The 22,484-nt window shown below is 49.9% G+C and overlaps 2 protein-coding genes across 10 annotated transcripts in view; one reads left to right on the top strand and one right to left on the bottom strand.

The window, feature by feature from the left end:
* Positions 1 to 4,972: 4,972 nt before the first annotated feature.
* On the top strand, positions 4,973 to 8,912 carry LHFPL7 (LHFPL tetraspan subfamily member 7). The gene is given in 4 exon segments (XM_053206732.1): positions 4,973 to 5,658; positions 6,410 to 6,452; positions 6,455 to 6,538; positions 8,624 to 8,912. Coding segments are annotated over 4 exon segments (591 nt in total). The 5' UTR covers positions 4,973 to 5,457; the 3' UTR covers positions 8,887 to 8,912.
* Positions 8,913 to 14,921: 6,009 nt separating this feature from the next.
* Positions 14,922 to 22,484, bottom strand: part of SGSM1 (small G protein signaling modulator 1) — a 95,671-nt gene continuing 88,108 nt past the window's right edge. For all 9 annotated transcript variants that reach the window (XM_027050894.2, XM_053206728.1, XM_053206724.1 and 6 more), the window contains 2 exons: positions 22,083 to 22,250; positions 14,922 to 17,123 (listed from right to left, as the gene is read on the bottom strand). In XM_027050894.2, the coding sequence (XP_026906695.1) occupies positions 17,035 to 17,123; positions 22,083 to 22,250 (257 nt within the window). In that variant the 3' untranslated portion in view covers positions 14,922 to 17,034. The remainder of the gene's footprint in view (positions 17,124 to 22,082; positions 22,251 to 22,484) is intronic.

Genomic DNA, 22,484 nt, shown 5'->3' on the forward strand with positions numbered 1-22,484 from the left:
CTGCTATGGCTGGCTGTGGCTCCTCTGGGAACATGCATGCTCTCTGGCCAGATCAGGTGGGAGGGTTGACCAAGCCCTAACCCTGGACAGCTCAGGAAGCTGCTGGGTATGTATCTGACTTTTAAACTAACCTTTTAGCATCACTTTGGGCTTAGGGCCCAGAGTCAGGAGTCCAATTGCCTGAGCCCGAGTGCAGGGCTTGCCACTTACTTCCTGAGCCTTCGTTTTGTCTTCTGTAAAAACGCGAGTTCCCGGAACAGCACCTGCCATAGAGCGGCCGGGAGGCTTACATGACCTAAGGCACCGAAAGTGTTTCAAATGGGGCTTTGTGATAGCGCTCAAGAATCCTCCACCGTCATCAACAGTTAGATGCTGAGCTGGAGGAGAAAATGTTCAGCCCCTTTCAAGCTTCCCTTAGGTGGATTCCAACTAATTGGAGCCTGCCCGGATGTGGTTTCAGGTTATAATGCCTCATTTAGGTTTCTGGGCACCTGGACGGTCGGCGTGATTTTCCCAGGTGACACTGAGCACATTATCCGGAGAACAAAACGCTTTTCAAGGTCAGAAACGCCCGGAGAGCCACTGGGGCAGCCAGAGAGAGGCAAAATCATGGGCCTTGGGCAGTTCTGGGCTCCCCAGCTTCCTGGCTGGAATTACACCCCTCAGGATCCTGCCAAACCCACAGGAGAGGCTGATTTTGGTGCAGGATTAAAAAAATCCACTCTCCCTCACTCAAGGGGCTGCATCTCACTTGCTGGCGGACGGCCACGAGGTTTTGCTAATCCTAGGAATAAAAAGTCTATGCATTGTGACCCTGACCTACCTGCCCCAGCTTCTCTCTCCCTCCCCTGAAAGGCACACACATGCATTTTATCCCCTTGAACTTTCATAATAACTCCTACCCCCTTATCCAGAGAGGTGGGATGGCCTCCCCAAGGTCATAGTGTTGGGAAGGGGAAGATGGTCTGTCCGTTTCTTTCTAGAACATCACCCTGCTCAGTGATTGAACCCAATGCTCCCTACCCTCTGGGATGTCCAATCTGCTTTTATAGATGGAGAAACTGAGGCCCGGAGCAATGGAGTGACTTACCCCAGGTCATAGAGCTGGGAAGTGATAGAGTGACTGGCCAGCCTCCAAGCCCAAGAGTCATGCCACATTTAAAGTGCTGGCCGGGCTTAGAGCCCAAAGTGAGACCCAAGGTTGAAAAGCACCAGCCCTGGGGCGTCTGTGTAGGTGCCCTTGGCTTGGTGGACAGCTCTGCTTTGACCACGGTGCCCTTGAGCCGGCTCAGCCCTGCTGGGCCTCACTTCCAGTCATCTAAGTAGTGTTCTTATTAGCAAACCACCTTCTCCCCTCAGCCTCCTCATCCAGCCGCCTCTCTTATTATTTAAATAAGACTGGACTTTAATTCAGTTGTTCATCAAAATACATGTGAGTTCCTAATGGACAACCAGTATCACAGCAAAACATAGAAGAAAACCGCCAATACGAGGAAACCCAACCACATTCCTAAATTCTCACTGGACTCTGTTGCCTGTTCAAGGCTCCCCATCATTTTTTTAATAATTTCTTTTTTAACTCGGGGCACCTGGGTGGCTCAGTCGGTTACGCATCCGACATCAGCTCGGGTCATGATCTCCCAGTTTGTGGGTTCGAGGCCCTCATCAGGCTCTTTGCTGTTAGCTCAGATTCCCTCTCTTGCCCCCTCTCTCTCTCTCTCTGCCCCCTCCCTGGCTCATGCTCACTTGCTCTCTCTCAAAATAAATAAGCTTTAAAAGAGCTGCTTTACTCCAACAGAGACTTTCTTCTTGATGTTTGAAGGAAAATTGACTAACCTCAGCATTCCATGACTTCGTGACATTTAAGGCTGGGTCCAGGTGCCACCCCAGATAGTCTCCAGGGACCATGTGAGGCACCACAGCACCTGGCATTATTCCTCTGGAAAACTGCAGCGTGGTTACTCTAGGGAGGCCCTTGTACCGCTAGGCTAGGTCATAAAATCTCTTTGTGCTGATGCATGTGTTGGAGGAGCTGGTAGAGATGGAGGGAAAGGCGTCTTGCCCAACCCTTCCAGGAGGGGTAGAGAGGTCACCAAGGGGGTAGCGGTGGGCGTTTGCTGGTCAGTGGTTGAAGCAGGGTCTTAACTTCCCTTTGGAGTGGTTTGCGCCCCACCAACCTCGCTCTCCCTATCTGCTGGGGTAATTACCGGTTCTCCCTCCGCTGCTGGCACCCTTCCCTTCCTTCCTTGTCTTTCCCACCCATCTGCTCCCCTTCCTCTCTGAGAGCAAGCCAAGGGGACAGGCATTGGGGAGCGGGAGTTGTAGGGATGTTCTGAGGGGAGGAGAAGGTGTTTCTGCCTATCAGTCTGGGAGCTGGAGTCTTGGCTTAGATTCCAGTTTTCCCCTGATTTTCCAGGAGATCTTGGGCAAGTGGCATGAGCAATCTGGGTCTCCATTTGGTTTTCATCGGTTTGAAGTAGCTTCTAATCCTAGTTATGAGCCATCAGACAACTGTGAATAATACCGATACTACTGGCATCAGTCACCACCGCCACCACTATCACCATCGTCACCACCTCCACATCATTGCCACCATCATCATCACCTCCTTCTCATTATCACCACCATCACCACCACCTCTGTGCCGCCACCATTACCACTATCACCACCAGCAGCATCACCCCCCACCACATCCGCACCATCATACATCATCACCACCATCAGCATTATCATCATCATCTCCATCATTATCACCACCATCAGCATTATCATCTCCATCATTATCACCACCATCGGCATCACCACCACTACCAACATCACCTCCACCACCACATCATCACCACCATCACCACCATCACCATCATCACCGTCAACATCATCACCACCATCACCATCACCACCACCATCACGATCATTATGACCATTTATTGAAGACGTACCAGGTGCAGGGCACTCTACAAAGCACCTTCTGTACATTTTCTCATTTAGTCCTCCCAACAACCCATGAGATAGGCACTAGTAGAAGGCTTGTTTCACCGATAAAAGAACTGAGGCTCGCAAGGGGTAACTGACTTGCCCAAGGTCACACAGACAATAAATATGATAGCCACAATTGAACTTCTGGGGCCTCAAAGCCTGTATGCCTCCCCAAAGAGAAAGCATTTGCTTGGGCTATCAATGGTTGGAATGTCGGTTTGTACCTGGGACTTTCACAGACACAACGGGGGTAGTCGTCTCAGGGCAAGAGAAATGAAATTCTCTGGAATAAGATATAGGGAGATGCCATCACCAGGCTAGAGGCGCTCTCCTGGCCTTGTGTGGGCAACAGATGCCCCTGGGCAGAGAGGGACAGATATACAGCCCTGCCTCAGAAGAAAGCTCAGAGCTGGGGAGAGGAAGATAGCAGGAAGAGTAGAGGTGGGGGGGTGAATGAAGCCGAGCAAGGAGATGGGAAATGCCATGGTTAAGTATTCAACTTAATACTGGTTTAAGTATTAGACAGACCCAGGTTCAAGTCCTGCTGTCCCACACCTCAGCCGTAAGACCCTGGGCACATCCCTTCCCTTCCCCCAGGGAGCCACCCAAACCTGTGCCTGGCCCACAGCAGGTGGACGATGCATGGTGACTGTTAGGGTCATTACCCTGGGCTTTCAAGGACAGCTGTCAAGTCACCAGGTCTGCGTATGAATCCCCGGCCACCCTTTCCAACTGTGTCCTTGAGCTGAGTCGCCCACACCTCTCTGAGCCTCAGGGTCCTCCCTTATAAAACAGGAGGTCATAGCACCCACCCTCCTGTGCTGCTGTGCAGCCCAGCAGACCCCTGGGCCACAAGTGGGCTCTCCTCCAGTCAACAAAGATGAGCCCACTCCGGCCCTCTAGTCTTGTGGCTGGGGCGTCAGGTAGCCTATGAGTTATGCGATGCGTGTGAATTGCCTGGCCCATGAGAGCATGTGGACAGCAGTGGCTGTTATTATTAGACACTCCTCCAGCTCACTCACCCAAACTGACTTCCTGGGTCAGTCTGGGGGAGTCTGTTACCCTCTCTGCGCCTCTACTTTCCCATCTGTAAAGCGGGAGGAGACAGAACAAAGTCTAATGTTTGGGCATGCGGGCCCCTGGGCACCTTCCGGCACAGAGGGAGAGAATGTAGAAAGGAGGTGGGATTTCTCACTCAGAGGAAACAGAGACATGCCATCGCAGGCAGCGAGGTGTTCCAAAGCGTGCACCCACAAAATTCTCACGTAAGACCGTGCACACGGGTGTTCACGGCACAGCTGCCGGGGGCAGAGGGCTAGCGCTGGTGAAATGCAAAGGGAATAATACCACGCCGCAGGTGGAGGCGACGGGGTGGCAGGTCCGGCCGGGCTCGGCTCACTCTCCCTCGGCATCTCGGGGTCTCCGCGCAGCAGTGGGTTTCCACCTGTACTGCATTTCATTGCCCGTACAGTGTCGGTCCCGTTGCAGCCTATTTGGTCACCCGCACGTTGCCGCCACCCACTGCTGGGGGCAGCCCTCAACCAATGGCCGGCGAGAACTGGTTGTGTAAAATCCACGCCTCCCTCAGCCCCCGGGAAGGGTAACTCTGGGGTGCCGGTTGCCATCTCCCGGAGTCACACTGGGGCCAGCCGGCTTCATAACACATTCTTAACTGGCTGCGTTCTCTTCTCATCCCACTTCTTCCTCCACGGGGCCGCCTCCAAAGTACACTACTTGCACCCAAACCCTTGTTTCAGGATCTGCCCCTGGGAAACTCACACCGAGTTAAATGGAATAGGGATACACAGTTACATGGATCAACCCTAAAAACGTTATGCTTAGTGCCCAAAGTAGGAAACAGAATGCAACATACAAAATAATGTCATTTACATAAGCGAAAAATACAAACATGCTGAGCCATACCAATTTTGCAAAAATACCTCCAAACAAAAAGACACATTAAGTAATTACAATGGTCCGGGATTAGACAGCATGAGCTAATGGGCAGGGTAGTTGCTGGAAACACAGTGTCTGTGTGTGATTTAGAAAAAGGTACCCACTCTGGGGAGAAGAAGCCCCTTGGGACAGTGCAAGACTTGATGGGTGGAGAGAATGAATGAATGACCAAATGAATGAACGAGAGAAACACAGGAGGGGCCTTGCCGGGACCAGTGATGATGACGTCCCATGCAGAAAGTGTGTGTTCAAAGTTCTGTTTAAGCACTATTATTTATTCTAAGATTTGGGGCTATTCTACTTCCAGAACCTGTTAGCGCAAAGCCCTGTCCCCGCTCCCCAGATATTAACACCTCCCATTGCATCACGAGGCCAAAAGGAGGCTGATGACCTGCCTGGGGTCTGAACACAGGACCAGGTCCCTGACTTGGGGAGCGGGAGACCCTCCCCAGCCCATTTCTCTCCTTCCCGGCAGTCTCCACCACTAACCTCGCCTGTTGCCTGCTAGGTCCTCGACACCCCCTGATGGCAGGCAGTGTGTGGGCATCCCTGGGACTCTCCCTTGCCTGTATCTCAGCCCTCAGCCTCTGCTCTCCCGTCTGGTTCCAGACCCCCACCTTCTCCTTTGGCGTCCTCACCTACTGCTCCTGGCCTCAGGGTAACGGCTGGAACCAGAGCTGTGGAACCTTCAGGTCCCTGGACGACATTCCTGACCTTGCCTGGAAGGTGAGACCTGGGCTCACCAATTCACCATTCAATCCACCAGAGCAACAACAACAAAAGCCAAGTTCTGGTTCCCACCGCCTACCCTACCCCACACGGAGCCTCTGACTCTGTAGGTGTGGGGTAGAGTCTGGCTATCTGTGTTTTAGCAAACATCCAGGATGATTCTGAAAGCAACCCCATGTCCATTTAGTACCTTAGCACAAATTAGGAAAAGGTTCCCCTTCTTTGGGACACTATACTGCCATCTGCTGGAAAACAACTGTAATCAATATGCAAACGTATGATGATCCCACTGCGGCTCCAGGAGTTGTGCAGTGTACAACCTGCGCACAGCTACGCGGCTACCCTCTAAGCGCTAAATTTAAAAACCGCAGCTAAGGTGTTGAAAGTCTCAGTTATGATGCATGTTACCAAATGGGTCAGGACTCCCAGTCGGCACCTCTAAGGAGCTTTTAATTACACTGGTGCCTCTCCTGGTGATCCTGTCACATAGCAGGTACTCAGTAAAGTGGGGCATGGTGGTTGTAAGTCTGGATTTTAATTCTGGCTCTACCACTTAATTCGCTATGTGCCCCGAGGCAAATGACTCCACCTCCTCGGACCTCGGTTTGTTTATATGTAAAATGGGGGGTGACAATAGCACAGACCTCTTGGGGTTTTGAGGATTCAGTAGCTACCCAATAAGCAGAGACACCTGCACCTGCCCCTACCTGTCCCAGTCAACACTCTCCTTGCTCTTTCTTCCTGACAGGTCTCAGCTGCAATTCTCCTTGGAGGATGGCTCTTGTCGGCCTTCTCCTCCTGTCCTGGGCCCTGGCCCCCAAAGGGCTGTGTCTCAGAAGGGGCAGTGGCCCAATGCCAGGGGTGCAGGCAGCTGCAGGTAAATCCACTGGCACATCGTAAGCATTCCAGCCATGTTTGTGGAATGAATGAATCAGTGAATGAATGAACGAACCTGTGAGCAGAGTCTGGCCTCCTGTGTTGATTCTCAGAGATAAATCCTAGGATTATAGACTTCCTGGTCTGTTGGCAAGCCAGAAATGGTGGGGAGGGAACGGCATGCTTAACATCACCCTCTCCTGCCTTTAGCTAAACCCAGTCCTAATAGTCTGCCCCGCCCTTTGTTTCTCTCACATCCATCCACTTTGTATCCTCTTTACCAGGACCACCATACACAGTTGGGCAGGTTGTGCACTGCACAGCGGTGCCCAGCTGAGGGCTGAGAGATGCAGAAATCTAGCCTATGTGCCACTTGCTACGCTGTGGAATTGCAGGGCTTCAGCTCCCCAGAAGGGTTGCTTTTCTCTAATTCATACACAGGCTTTGGATGGTCTAGCCCAGGCCTTCACTGCAACCCTCATTCAATTAATTCTCCACCATCTCTCACCTGGATTAGAGAGATAACCACCTCACATGTCTGTCTGCTGCCACCTTTGACCCCTAGAATCTGTCTGCTATGCTGGCCAAACAGGTCCTGTTAAGACTGAAATCAGATCGGGCCCCTCAGACTGGCTTATCTACCCTCCAGTGACTTCCTGTTACACTCGGAGTAAAATCCACACTCCTCGTCATGGCCGGTGAGGCTCCGCCTGATTAAACCCTCATTCCCTCGCCAATCTCACCTCTCGCCCCTTCTGCCAGGCTCAACATGATCCAACCACATGGCTTGCTTTCTGTTGCTCAGATACACCATGCTTGTTCCCTCTGTCTGGAATTCTCGTTTCTCAGATCTTACAGGTCTTGCTCCCCTACTCTGCTCAAATATCACGGCCTCAGTGAGGTCTTCTGTGACCCTAGGTACGGGAGCTCCCCTCTCCTGAGATTCTCCTACCTCATTCTTTGTTCTCTATGCTTCACAGCACTTACCGTATCTGCCTGCTTGATTATTGTTCATCTCTGTCCATTAGAACGTCAGCTACTTGAAGGCGAGGACATGTCTGCTTTGACATTGCCAGCACCTGGGACAGTGCTTTGCACACAATAGACGTCCGCTAAATATTTGTTGAATCAATGGATGGAGCTATAGTCCTTGTCCTAGGCTTGCACAGGGTCTAGTGCGTGTGGGGCACACCAAGTGATTACAACTCAAGGGGTGTTTGACATAATAGGGATGAGCGCAAGACACAAGGAAAAACTCCAGGAGGGTGGGGGGGGGGGGGTTGTACAGAAGTCTTCCCAGAAGAGGAATCAGTTGTGCTGAGTCTGGAAGTACGAATGGGAGTTGGTCACATATAGAAGGGGATTCCAGGTAATGGGAACATCAGAGGCAAAAGCATGGAGACAAGCAAGGCACGTTCACAGAACTGTAAGTAGACCAATGTGGTTGAAGAACAGCAAAGGAAGCTGGGGTCATGTGATTCTCCTGCTTTGGAAGGGCCTTGAAAGTGAGGAGGTGTCCAGCTCATTTCCTTAGTATCATTAGTGCCCACTATAGCACCTGTAACAGTTTCAATGAATGAATGCATGCATGGGTACGTGGGTTGGTGAATTAACAAATGAGCGAGTGGGTAGGTGAAATTATGGGTGTATCCATGGATATATCAGTGGATGATGGATGGATGGATGGATGGATGGATGATTGGGTGGGTGGATGGATGGATGGATAAATGGATGGATGGTTGGGTAGATGAATGGATGGATGGTTGGGTGGATAGATGGACAGATGATTAGGTGGGTGGATGGATGCGTGGGGTGCAGGTGGCTAAGTGGGCAGATGGGTAGATGGATGGATGAGCGAATGGATAGAGGGATGGAGAGATGAGTGGACTGGTGAGCAGTAGATGGACAGTTGGGTGGAAGGCTAGTTGAGTAATGGGTGGATAAAAGGAAAGGTGATGAATCAATATATAAGTGAATAGACTGATGGATGAGTGGGTGGATGGGAGGGTGGATCAGTGAGTCCAGGGATGGAGATTGGTCCAGAACCCCTTGACTGACACACTGGTGTTCTTTCCTGCCATTTTAGCCACTGCCACCATTGCGGGCCTGCTGGTTTTCCCCATCAGCCTGGACTCCCCATTTGCCAAGGAAGCCTGTGGAACCTCCTCCGTGTACTACAGTGGCCAGTGCCAGCTGGGCTGGGGCTATGTGACTGCTATCTTCAGCGCAGTCCTGGCTAGCTTTCTGCCTATGATTGGGTGGCCCTGCATGACTCAGGTCCAGGGGAGGACCATCCTCTTCCCCAGTGACACTGAGGAAAGCATCCTCATGCTAGAAATGAACAAATAAAAATTTCCCAAGAGGAGAAAAAAAAAGAGGACGCAGGACAATTCTGAGTCCAAGCTGTCCCTCAAATACCACATCTTTCAGGGGCACCTGGCTGGCTCAGTCGGTGCAGCATGCGACTCTCGATCTGGGGGTTGTGAGTTTGAGCCCTACGTTGCGTGTAGAGATTACTTAAAATTAAAAAAAAAAACCCAACTTTAAAAAATGCTGCATCTTTCAATAGACAGGCCTATTCTCCTTCTCTACCCTCCATCTTTATAACTCCTTTTTTCTTGGAGAATTTGAGAATTATTTCTTTTCCAATCAAATATTTAGTAAGTGCCCGTATGTATAAGAGTTTGTGCAAAAGTGTGTCCAGTGTTGGGGTGGGGATGAGGGGACGTGTCTCATCCCTCCCTGCAGACAGTCCCGCTGATATGGAGACTTTGCTCTTACTTGGGGCACATGAAGTCCTTCAGATCCTACTCCAACCTCTCTCTTGTGAAACACCCAACACCCCCGGGCCTCTCCCTCCACCATACTGAATTCTGGGCCCGTGGAAGGCCATTCACTCTTCCATCCTTTGCACACGCTCTGTCAGGGATGCTGGAGTCGACCTGTTGCTTCTGCCTACCATGACCCACTGCCCTTCTTTGGGAGTGGCACCCTAATCTTTCCTTGAGAGTTGACCCCCAGCAGCTCTCTGACTAGCCCATGTTTTTTGTTTGTTTTGAAATTTATTTTTATTTATTTTGAGAGAGTGTGTAAGCAGGGGAGGGGCAGAGAGAGAGGGGGAGAGAGAATCCCAAATAGGTTCCACACTCAAGCACACAGCACAACTCAGGGCCTCATCCCATGACCGTGAGATCATGACCTGAGCCCATATCAAGATCGAGATGCTCAATCGACTGAGCCATCCAGGCACCCAGCTCAGGTTTTAAGGCGGATAAATGAGCCCTTCTAGCCAATAAAGCCTGGCTGGAGAAACTGCTTCACAGATGGGCATGGAACCCGTGCCAGCCTGGAGGAGAGTGGAACCATGCCATGGACAAAGGTGGAGCTCTAAGGACTTCATCTGAACACCTGGATCCAGCCATGCCTGCTCCCCTACCTGCAGGAGACCTGGCCACTGGAAGCTCCAGGCTGGCATCTTCCTAGCTTGGCTGCCACAGAAGGGAAGCATGAACTTCTCTCTTCTCAGGGAAGGAATCTGATTGGCCAGAAGAGGGTCGTGTACCCCCTGGGGGGAGAGGCACGTCAGCAGTCTCACTAGAAGGCCATGGTTGTAATCTAAGAGATACAGCTCCCCAGAGGATGGGACAAAGTGCTTGTACTGGGACAGGGGAGGGTCAGCAGTCTCACTAGAAGGCCATGGTTGTAATCTAAGAGATACAGCTCCCCAGAGGATGGGACAAGGTGCTTGTACTGGGACAGGGGAGGGATGCTAGGCGGCCAAAAACATTCAGTGCCCAGCTCCCTTTTTTTTCTAAATTTTCTTTTTTTAGTGTTTATTTATTTTTGAGAGACAGAGAGAGACAGCATGAGCCAGAGAAGGCAGAGAGAGAGGGAGACCCAGAATATGAAGCAGGCTCCAGGCTCTGAGCTGTCAGCCCAGAGCCCGATGCGGGGCTCGAACTCACAGACCGCGAGATCATGACCTGAGCCAAAGTCGGACGCTCAACCGACTGAGCCACCCAGGCGCCCCGCCCAACTCCCTTTTGAAGGGTATCTTTATTATCCCCAGTTCACAGAAGTGAAAACTAAGGCTCAGAGAGGGATAGTCACATGTCTAAGTCTGCACAGATGTCTGGGATTTGAACCTAGGTCCGTCAGACTCTATGGTGGAGGCAAAAGAACATCTGGATTTGCTCCCTTTGCCCAACCCAGCACATCTTTTCCTTTTTTTAATGTTTATTTACTTTTGAGAGACAGAGCACAAGCGGGGGAGGGCCAGAGAGAGAAAGGGAGACACAGACTTCGAAACGGGCTCCAGGCTCTGAGCTGTCAGCACAGAGCCCGACGTGGGGCTCGAACTCACGACCCGAGAGATCATGACCTGAGCCAAACCAGAGGCCACATTTTGGTATCAGCAGAAACACTTCCATGCAAGTGGCTCTTGCGTGGGAAGATGCCTTCAGACCCAAGCAGCATCCCAGTGCAAAAAGCAGCAAGTAGATGCCATCAAGTAGAATCTCAAACTCAGTCCCCACCCCTGTCACCCACAGCCCCTCTGTAACAACCTCACAATGGCCCCCAAGTTCCTTAATGTTCCCTTTGAACTGTTTCAGCAAGGCCAAAGGGAGCAATTCTGCAGCCCCTCATGCGGAACCATTTACAGAGATTCCGTCTTTACTCGAGGCAGAGGGATCTGTCTTATTTTCTCTTGATCACAACAAGGGACAGCCGCTATTTCAAGGAGCCCTGCATCGACAAAGGCTTGAAATCACTGTGCCCACAAGTCTGAATAAAGAAAGCCAGGAAGATACTGGAGAATTCCAGCACAATACCCTGATGTAATGGAAAATCCCCAGGGAACTAACTGCATGGTCCCGTGGGTCATTTGAATCCCGCTAGGCAGTTTGATCTAGCAACAAGTCGGCAAGCAGGCACTTCAGAAAGATCAAATTGTGCTCCTCTGGAGTCTATACCTGTCCTGGGCTCACGCTCTCAATGTGCCAGGCAGGGGACTTAAAAGCCAGAAAAGAGAGACCTGTGAACCTTTTCCTGATGCAGCAAAATCAGATGCTAACTGCAGAGTCAGCTCCTGTTTTGTTCCTGCTGAGAACTGATGGCCCCACCACACCTAAGTGCTGTGTTCCTCTGTCACAGCCCGAGGGGGCTGGGAGCTCACCCTGTCCTGTGCTGTCTTCCAGGAGCCATATTCTCTTAGGCTTCAAAGATTCACCTGAGAGCCTGAGCTAGGTAGATGCTGGGAACCCAGGGCCGCTGAAGTCTCAACCAGGAAATCATCCTCAGACACGCTGAGGAGCAGAGGGTCCCAGTGAAAGAATGGGGCTGGGGCTGGATCCGGAATAAAGGGAGACTATTGTCCCCAGTTTGCAGAAATGGAAACTAAAGCTCAGAGAGGTCCAGTCACTTGCCCGAGGCCACACAGCCAGGAAATGGCACAGCAGGGATCCGAAATCCTCACTTCCCCAAACACGCAACAGAGATGTGGGACATGATTATAGTCGGCACAATGAGAGAGTCGTTCCCACTTCTATCGTTCTCTATGTCCCTCCGAGAAGAGAGGCGCCTCAAGTGAGTTGGTTTAAAGAGAACCAGTAAAGGGGCGCCTGGGTGGCTCAGTCGGTTAAGCGCCCAACTTCAGCTCAGATCATGATCTCACAGTTCGTGAGTTTGAGCCCCATGTCAGGCTCTGTGCTGACAGCTCGGAGCAGGGAACCTGCTTCGGATTCTGCGCCTCCCCCTCTCTCCGCTCCTCCCCTGCTCATGCTCTGTCTCTCTCTTTTAATGACAAATAAATGTTTTTAAAAATTAAAAAAAAAACAGAGAACCAGCAAAGGTACAAGTGTGCAGGTGGGGCACAGACATGGTCAGAATCATGAAGGTGGGCTGCAGGTGACCTGAGTTGGAAATGCTATTAGGAAACGTGGGAGAAGATTCATTGGTCGATGGGTCTGATGTCTCTCAGACTTCAGAGCATCTGCTGGGAAGGAAGGTAATCGGAAGGGCTTCTTCCCACTGTCTTGACTGCACCCCCTCCTCTCCGGGACTCCAGGGACCTGGGGCCTGGGAGGGGCATGGGGAGGGCAAGAAGGAAGGAGAAACCAGATGCAGGAATGCCTGCCAGGCACTCCAAAATGGGATGGTTAGGACCTCCCAAACCCTGTGCATGAGAAGTGCCCACGGCCTCTCCCACAAGCCGAAGGGAGAAAGCTCTAGGTAAACAGCAAATGAAGCACGGCTTTAAAACAACGTAACAGCCAGAAGGGCCTTCACGCTGCGGGTTTGTCAGGCTTATTCTGAGGAACAGCATCATCCGGGTAGAAACTGTGGACGAGACACCATCCAAATGTTCTTGGCTACAAGGAAAGGAGGCAGAGGGAGGAGACGGGAGAAAGAGAAGAGAAGGAAGGGAGGATGGCGGGAGGAGGAGGAAAAGGATGACCGGAGTCCAGCCACCCCGTGTTCCCTAAACACAGAAACCAAGGCCACTTCCCCATCCCGCCACGGAGTCGTTAAAATATGCCTAGTGATCCACGACTCCTCTTCCCGTCCATGCAACGCTCAAATGCACGCACTTTAGGAAGGCCTCTGTGACGACAAAAAAATATTCTCGTGAGATTTCTTTTCCCGTAACATACATCGTCAGTGACCGTAAGTCGACGGTGCCCATAATCAGACATTTGTGCGCACAGAACTGGGGCGCTGTGCTGCCTGACTCTGGTGCAGCCAGGCAGTAGCTGTGAGCCCTGGTGGGGCCCTCCGGGAGGACAGCCACATGTACCAAACTATGGCTGGAATTGGAGAAATGATACTGGGGAAGCTCTGCAGCACCGTCGGGACATTGGAACCGGTCTTTGCCCTCAAAAGCTTCTCCCCTCCGGGTCACCTGGGTGGCTCAGTCGGCTGAGCGTCCGACTTCGGCTCAGGTCATGGTCTGGCAGTCCGTGGGTTTGAGCCCCGCATCGGGCTCTGGGCTGACTGCTGGGAGCCTGGAGCCTGCTTCGGATTCTGTGTCCTCCTCTCTCTCTGCCCCACCCCCTCAAAAATAAACAAACATTAAAAAAAAAAAAAAAAAAAAAAGAAGCTTCCCCCAGGAAGGAGCAGACCTTCCTGCTAAGAAAGCCCCCGTCCAAGCTGGCAAAGGACAAATCCCCACCCGCCCACTGCTGTGTGCCTTCAGACTTACCTCTGCTGGCAATCTCCTGAGAACGTGACGACCAGACTCACCCAGGCTGCCAATGCCACCTGCCAACTCTGTCTCTATTTTGCAGGCTTCTTTGGAAATCTAACTTTTTCTACGTAAAACCTGAAATTCTGACAGGTGCTCATTAGGTTAAATCGAGTTTTGCTTCTGCAGCCGAAAGCTAGTTGTTTCCCTTTGACCCATGTTTAGAGGCTGCTGGGGGTGGACATCCATGAGAGGTCGCCATTGCCTGATGACTAAGGTTCTGAATGGTAGCCACGAGTTGGGACCGTGGAAGTCACGGGAGAGTAGTTGGGCGTCTGTGGGCACATTGGGGGTGAGAGCTGAGCAAGCTCAGTGGGTGTCAACTTACAGGTATGACCTCGAGTCAAATGGCTGACCATCTGGGGACCTTTCTTGTGTTGTGCCCTGGATCTGGGCGGATCAGGCAGGCCATTTGCAAAAGTGGCCTCAATTATTTCTGTGATGGTATCCATTCTCCTTTTCCATGTCCCTCTGCAAAGCCACCCACCAAATGGTAGAGTCTATTGTCCCTTCCTTTGAATCTGAGCTCAGCCATGTGACTTACCCTGAGCAACAGAACAGAGCAGAAATGACTTTATGCCAATTGCAAGCCTAGGTCTCAAAAGGCCTTGCATACTTCTGCTTGCTCTCTTGAAAAACTGCCACCATGGCCACATACACAAGCCTGAGCTGGCCTGCCAGGGGATGAGAGACACATGGCCCGGTTTCCCCTACTCTCCTGGCCAACAGTCAGCCAACTGTCGGAGGCAGAATTGCCTCACTGGCCTTTGGCTGACCACAAACACATGAAGAAGTCCATCTCAGACCAGAAGAACCTCTCAGATGAATGCGGCCCATAATGTCAACCCACAGGATTGAGAGCTAATAAATAAATGGCAGTGTGAGGCCACTAAGTGTTGGGGTGGTTTGTTACGTGGCATTATTCATGGTGACAGCTAACTGATACAAGGGGGTGAGAAGTGCTTCACCTGCCTTGCACCTCCTGGGGCAAGACCAGGCAGCTATCATGAGGCTCTGTCCCCATCTGGGTATGGGCCACTGGGGTGCGGTTGGGAGGACACAGTCTCCAAAAGCAAACCTTTCTTCCCTACGCATTAAAAAAATTCCTGAAACACAGAAATGAAAAAATAACCCATAGTCACACATTTCTCTGCTTATATATATTTTCTCTCTATATAGACACAACTCTTCAGTAAACAGTTACAAGATATGTTGGCAACACTGAGAGAAAGAGGAGGGCACTCCACGGACAGAATGACTCCCACGCACTCGATTCCCGGACACGAGGACGCACGATGTACGGAGACCAAAATAAACACCGTAAGCTGAACAAATAGGAGTTGTTCCAAATCACAACCACCGACACTTCTCTGGAACACCACGAGAGAAGGCGGAGAAGAGATTGTGTGCTATACTTTGGGACTAGTCTGTCAAGAAAAATAAATCAGAATCGGAAGGTCTGGGACCTGGGTCTTGCTAAAATAATGTCCTCTGTAACGAAGAGTTGAGTGGCAAGGAAAACTTTGATCTGGACGTGTTTTCCTCGTCTTGGGAAGGTGGGGACCAGAGCCAGGAGGTGCAATTTTCACAGAGCACATTCTTCAGAGGCAAGGGACACTTCGGTCTCGTCCGTCCTGCTCAGGAGGCCCCACGTGGGAGACTGGGGGCTTGGGATGCAGTTGAAGGCACTGGGGCCCAGGGGCGAGCCTTCACAAGCACGCAGAGTAGGGGTTCCTCCCCCTCCTGGTTTGCTCAGGACAGAGGACTAACGTACCCTCTCTGTGAATGCTTCCTTGTGCTTATGAGTCTCCTCCCCTCTCCAAAATCCTACCTTCCATTCTGGGGAGGAGCCTTCCAACCTGACTCTGTTTCTCCCACGTGTGTTCTCAGAAAAGAGCTGGCAGGACTGCTCTATCAAAGGACAGGTAGGCAGGGTGAACCAGCTAACTCGGGGTCTGTTTGTGACTGGCGACCCTTTGTGTGAAGACGCGGAGGGGACCACTTCCAGACTTAGCCATCCATGTTCCGGGGGCCAGTTCATCAGCATATTTTCCAAGGAAAACACCCATCACAGTCTACTCTGGCGGACCTCTGCCTTCCTGTCCTTCCTTTGTCCTGAGTGATCAAAGGCACCTAGGGAAAAGCCAGCTTCCCCCACCTCCCTTGAAGTGGCGGCCACTCACACACACCTTCCAAAATTCTGGAGCATCAGACCCAAAGTGCAGAAGCAGAGGTGAGATCTTCCCTAGGAGGTGAACAAAGGGATCTGGACTCCACCCTGCCTGGAGGGCTTTGGGCGGGACCTCGGGCTAACTCACACCTACCACACTTCTCACTGTTCCGCCCTTCCCTCCGTCTCCGGGGAGCCTCTCAGGGAGAGGCTTTCTTGAAAAGAAGGAAAGAAGTCTCTCCTGGGGTCAGGTGGAGGAGAAAAAAAATGAGAGACCACAACAAACAGAAGCCAGATCCCGAGAGAGATGTGGACTCCTGTGTGCCTTTTCTAAGTGGGAGAAAGCCTCAGGAGCAGGTGGTTAAACAAAAGGGGGGAAGGAGATAGACTTGCAGCCCCTCCTCTACACCACTGGTTCTCAAGTGGGGACATGTGGCAAAATCTGCAAACCCTTCGGGTTGTCACAGCTGGGTTGGGGAGGGGGCGCTCCTGGCATCTTGCAGGCAGAGGCCAGCGATGCTGCTTACCTTCCAACAACGCACAGGACGACCCCTCTCAGAAGACGGTTCACCCAGCTCCCTGTCAACAGCGCCGAGGGAGGTGCAGAAACTCTGCTCCAAGCCTGCCTGCCGGCCATGTTCTGGAACATCTCCAGAGGCCCCTTTCAGAGTGTAGAGGTAGCCCCACAGACCTCTCCTACACTAGTTCCCCAAGAAAAACTCCTTCTCCAAGTCTCCCCTGACGGAACAGTTTGGAGGGGTTAGGACAGAATAAGAGAAAGGCAACCATTCTGGAGACCACAAACGAAACTGTTCCCTCCATCCACTGACGTACCCCAACTCCCACAAGGGAGAAATCCCAGACTTGGACAATCTTTGGTCAAACAGGAAAACGTAAGGCTGAACTCAAGGGGCAAACCCTCGACCCCACCTGCCTGGCGGCCAAAGTTGGGGCAGTTTCTCTCTGCACGGAAGTCCATGCTCACGAACAGACACCAGGACCTCGCTCCCGGGGCAGCCGGGAGGAAAAGCGGGCTGGACAGGTGGGTGGCGGCACGGCTGACAGGGCTGGGGTGAGGTGGCCCTCACTTGTTCTCAATCAGAGTCTGCACCTTGTACACGAGGTCCCGGGCCAGCTTCAGGACGTGTTTGGTGTTGTGCCGCTCAGCCATTTCTGAAAGAGCAGAAGGCAAAAATCTCATGAGCCTCCTTCTGTGTCCATCCTTAGGTCACTTGCAGCTTCTAGAAGGGAGGGGCGGTGTCCCTGGGGCATCCTCCTCCTCCTCATCTGGCATCATCTCCAGAGGAGTTCCAGAAGCAGACACTTTGGAGAAGGCCTGCATCTCTGGGCCTTAGTTTCCTCATCTGTAAAATGGGGATTGCAACAGCATCTACTTCACAAGGCTGCCGTGAGATCAAACGACATGATGTTGGCTCACAGTGCTTGAAAAGAGTTACATCTTCCCACTCGCCTTGCCTCGTGTAAACACAATGACTGGGAACCTTTTGAGAAAACCATGCTGGGCACATTGCGGGTGTTAAAAGATACAAAAGAAGGAAGCAACAGGAGAGGGGGGAGCAAAAAAAAAATTTTATTAAGTGCCACATAAATACCTTGGAATAAACCTGACCAAAGATGTAAAAGATCTGTATGCTGAAAACTATAGAAAGCTTATGAAGGAAACTGAAGAAGATACAAAGAAATGGAAAAACATTCCATGCTCATGGGTTGGAAGAATAAATATTGTTAAAATGTCAATACTACCCAAAGCAATCTACACATTCAATGCAATCCCAATCAAAATTGCACCAGCATTCTTCTCGAAGCTAGAACAAGCAATCCTAAAATTTGTATGGAACCACGAAAGACCCCAAATAGCCAAAGTAATATTTAAAAAAAAATTTTTTTTTTAGTCTTTATTATTCATTTTTGAGAGAGAGAGAGAGAGTATGAGCAGGGGAGGGGCAGAGAGAGAGGGAGACACAGAATCCGAAGCAGGATCCAGGCTCCAAGCTGGTAGCACAGAGCCCAACGCGGGGCTCGAACCCATGAACCGTGAGATCATGACGTGAGCCGAAGTCAGACACTTAACTGACTGAACCACCCAGACACCCCTAAAGTAATACTGAAGAAGAAGACCAAAGCGGGAGGCATCACAATCCCAGACTTTAGCCTCTACTACAAAGCTGTAATCATCAAGACAGTATGGTATTGGCACGAAAACAGACACATAGACCTATTCATAGACATGAATAGACACTTTTCTAAAGAAGACATCCAGATGGCTAACAGGAACATGAAAAGATGCTCAATGTCGCTCCTCATCAGGGAAATACAAATCAAACCACACTGAGATACCACTTCACGCCAATCAGAGTGGCTAAAATAAACAAATCAGGAGACTACAGATGCTGGAGAGGATGTGGGGAAATGGGAATCCTCTTGCACTGTTGGTGGGAATGCAAACTGGTACAGCCGCTCTGGAAAACAGTGTGGAGGTTCCTCAAAAAATTAAAAATAGAATTACCCTATGACCCAGCAATAGCACTGCTAGGAATTTACCCAAGGGATACAGGAGTGCTGATGCATAGGGGCACTTGCACCCCAATGTTTATAGCAGCACTCTCAACAATATCCAAATTATGGGAAGAGCCTAAATGTCCATCAACTGACGACTGGATTTATATATACAATGGAATACTACTTGGCAACGAGAAAGAATGAAATCTGGCCATTTGTACCAACATGGATGGAACTGGAGAGGGTTATTCTGAGTGAAATAAGTCATAGAGAGAAAGACAGATACCATATGTTTTCACTTATATGCGGATCCTGAGAAACTTAACAGAAGACCAGGGGAAGGAGAAGGGGGAAAAAAAGTTACACAGAGAGAGGGAGGCAAACCATAAGAAACTTAAATACTGAGAACAAACTGAGGGTTGATGGGGGGTGTGGGAGAGGGGAGGGTGGGTGATGGGCATTGAAGAGGGCACCTGTTGTGATGAGCACTGGGTGTTTTATGGAAACCAGTTTGACAATAAATTATATATATACACACACACACATATATATAAAAGTGGAAATGCCTAGTGACTTTGACAATACTATACTTATATTAAATATTATATATCGTATACTAAATGCTAAATAAAAATGTAGCCAATACTAAATAAATAAATAAATAAATAAATAAATAAATAAATAAATAGCGAGCCACATAAAATGATCGGATCTTGAAAGCGGAATAATCCTAAACCTAGACGTTTATCATAAAGAAATCATTTATTGGATTGGGGCGCCTGGGTGGCTCAGTCAGTTGAGCGTCCAACTCTTGGTTTTGCAGATCATGATCTCACAGTTCATGAGTTCAAGCCCTGCATCAGGCTCTGTGCTCACAGTGCGCACCCTGCTTGGGCTTCTCTCTCTCTTCCTTTCTCTACCCGTCCCTGCGTGCACACATACACACACACACACACACACTCTCTCTCTCTTTCTCTCTCAAAATAAGCAAATAAAACTTAAAAAAAAATCATTTACTGGATGAAAAAAAAAAGGGGCCTTAAGACCATGGTTCCCAAACTGGCTACCAAGGTACCCCAGGGTGCCACTTCTGTACGTTGTGAGGGAAACATAATGATATTCCGTATCTGTTCAACACCACATAAACTGGTAGCATCAGGGAGGTCACACACTGCCCTACATGCCTATCAATGACTTCATATCTTTGTAACGCTAGGTTTTCTGTAAGCAGTTAAGCAAGTTTGAGAAAAAGCAAAAACCATGAGAAAATCACTGTGAAACAGGAAATACATGAAGGTGAGGGTGTCTAATCTGGTTCCAGTGTTTGAGAAGCTGTGCAATGCCGAACAGGTGCACATATCCCATTAATTGTTGTGCTTATTTAAGAATGACATAAAGAGGCGCCTGGGTGGCTCAGTCGGTTGAGCATCTGACTCTTGGTTTCTTTTGGCTCAGGTCATGAAATCAGTTTCGTGAGTTTGAGACCTGTGTCTGGCTCTGTGCTGACCGCACGGAGCCTGCTTTGGAATCCCCCTCTCTCCCTGCCCCTCTCACACTCGTGGTGTCTCTGTCTCCCTCAAAAATAAGTAAATAAACTTACAAAAAAAGAGAATGACATAAAGATATTATTTTCTTTGGACCAACAGGTATCATTTTTGCAAACAGCTGCTAAGTTGTTGGGATATAAATAGTTATCAAGTGGTTTGGATCTAACTACTTGCTAAATGGAACTTTTGGCCTGGGGTGCTGTGAAAATTTTATAGAGGCATAAAGGGCACTTTGTTTTCTCAATCACACCCTCAAACTGAAAACAATCTAGCTACCCAACAATAGGGACGGTTCCTTATGTTGCAGACAGTGGCTATAGGGACACTCGACAGCCTTAAAAAATGATTAAATGGAAGACACTTGTTAAAGTATTAAATGAGGGGCCCCTGGGTGGCTCAGTCGGTTAAGTGTCCGACTTCTGCTCAGGTCATGATCTCGTGGTTGGTGAATTCGAGCCCCGCGTCGGGTCTGTGCTGACAGCTTGGAGCCTGGAACCTGCTTCTGATTCTGTCTCCCTCTCTCTCCGGCCCTTCCCCTCTTGAGCTCTGTCTCTCTCTCTCTCTCTCTCTCTCTCTCTCTCTCTCTCTCTCAAAAATAAGTAAACATTAAAAAAATTTAAAAATTTAAAGTATTAAGTGGAAAAAATGGGATACAATTGGATTCTGTGATGGTAACAAATACATGACTGGAAAAGATGAGAGGGGAAAAAAGGTTTTCTATTGAACCCACTAAATGCCATGTGGTTTCTTGGGTTGGAAAATGTTGGAGCAGAAAAAGGGCATCAGGCGAAATCAAAGTCTGTAGTTTCATTAATAGTAATGTACCGATGTTAATTTCTTAGTCGTGAGAAAAGTTCTAGGACCGGGCAACGCAGAGACCCGAGAGGTGGCTGAGTGAAGGAGGGCAGGAATTCTTTGTACTATATCTGCAACTTCTCTGTAAATCTACAGTTATTCCAAAATAAAAAGCTTATTAAAGAAAAATCATGTTTCTGGGGTAAGGTCAAAGGTGGCTTTTTTTTTCTTCCTTCTTTTGCTTTAGGTTTTAAAAAATTAAATTTTTTTTTTAATCTTTAAGAAGCCTCCACGTCCAATGTGGGACTGGGACTCATGACCCTGAGATCAAGAGTCTCATGCTCTACCGACTGAGCCAGCCAGGCGCCCTCCCTCTTTAAAAAAGTTTTTTTTTTGTCTTAAAACATTAAAAAAATATTTTTTAATGTTTGGTTTTGAGAGAGAGAGAGAGAGAGAGAGAGAGAGACAGAGAGAGAGAGAGAGAGAGACACCAAGCGGGGAAAGGGCAGAGAGAGAGGGAGACTCAGAATCTGAAGCAGGCTCCAAGCTGTCAGCACAGAGCCTGATGTGGGGCTCGAACTCACAGACCCCAAGATCATGACCTGAGCTGAAGTCAAATACTTAACTGACTAAGCCACCCAGGCACCCCTTATTCTTAAAAAAATTTTAAATAGTGATAACAGTAGCAATAGCTTCCAGCTATGGGGGCCCCTCATATGAGCTGGGTATCATGTGATAGGCTTTATCCATGTTGTCTCATTTAATTGTCCGAACATCTCTGTGAGGGAGGTGTTAGTAGCATTCTACCTCAAGGAATCTGAAGCCCAGAGACATAAATTCAGTGGCCCAAAGTCACACAGCACCCGAGTGGCTGGGATCAGAATCCATTATCTGTCTGATTTCAATGACTGTGCCCTTCTCATGCCACTTCAAATGCCTTCCCATGCCTGCTTTTGTACATATCAACCCTCCCAAGCAGACGCTCTTATTCTATTTTACAGATGAAGAAGCAGATGGGAAACGGCCTATCTGTGGGCATAGCTGGCTGGTGGGAGAGCCAGGGTTTGCCCCTGAGCCTCATTTCAACATTCATGCTCCTTCTGCTAGATTCTTGAGAAAAATGCATTCTCAGTGTTACAAGATGTCAACCCTTCCATTTGGAAATAGACATAAGAAGTGGGCGGAACCCCCCTATATCCCCTCCTAGGCCCCACGAAGGGGCCTGTCAGAAGCCCGCACCCCTCAGATGACACCGTAGTCATGTGGGTACCGTTAAAGAATTTGATGATGTCTGTGAAATCCATATTGTTCTCCAAGATGATGTCACGGTAGACCTCCACCAGAGCCAACGCGATGAACAGGACGTAGTGGGCGGACGAGACGTGCTTGGCTGCCCAGATGGTCTCCCAGACAGAGAAGACGTCATCGTAGACAAGTTCTGCGTGAGACACCAGTACGCACATGCGTGGGGAGAGGGTCAGCCACAGAGCTCACGGTGCTGCCCTCCCTCTGGGAAAATCCCAGGCCAGCTGTGTCCTTCCTTCACTTCTGTCCTAGCACCGCAGAGAGCAGGCAGAACTCAGGTCAGGAGGTAGGAGACCCAGACTCTGTTATTTGACCGTCGGAAGCCTCCGTTTTCCCCATCTGTAGAGGAGGTTATGCAGACTAGGAG

Source organism: Acinonyx jubatus, chromosome D3, assembly GCF_027475565.1.
Source record: "Acinonyx jubatus isolate Ajub_Pintada_27869175 chromosome D3, VMU_Ajub_asm_v1.0, whole genome shotgun sequence".
Classification (NCBI taxonomy): Eukaryota; Metazoa; Chordata; class Mammalia; order Carnivora; family Felidae; genus Acinonyx; species Acinonyx jubatus.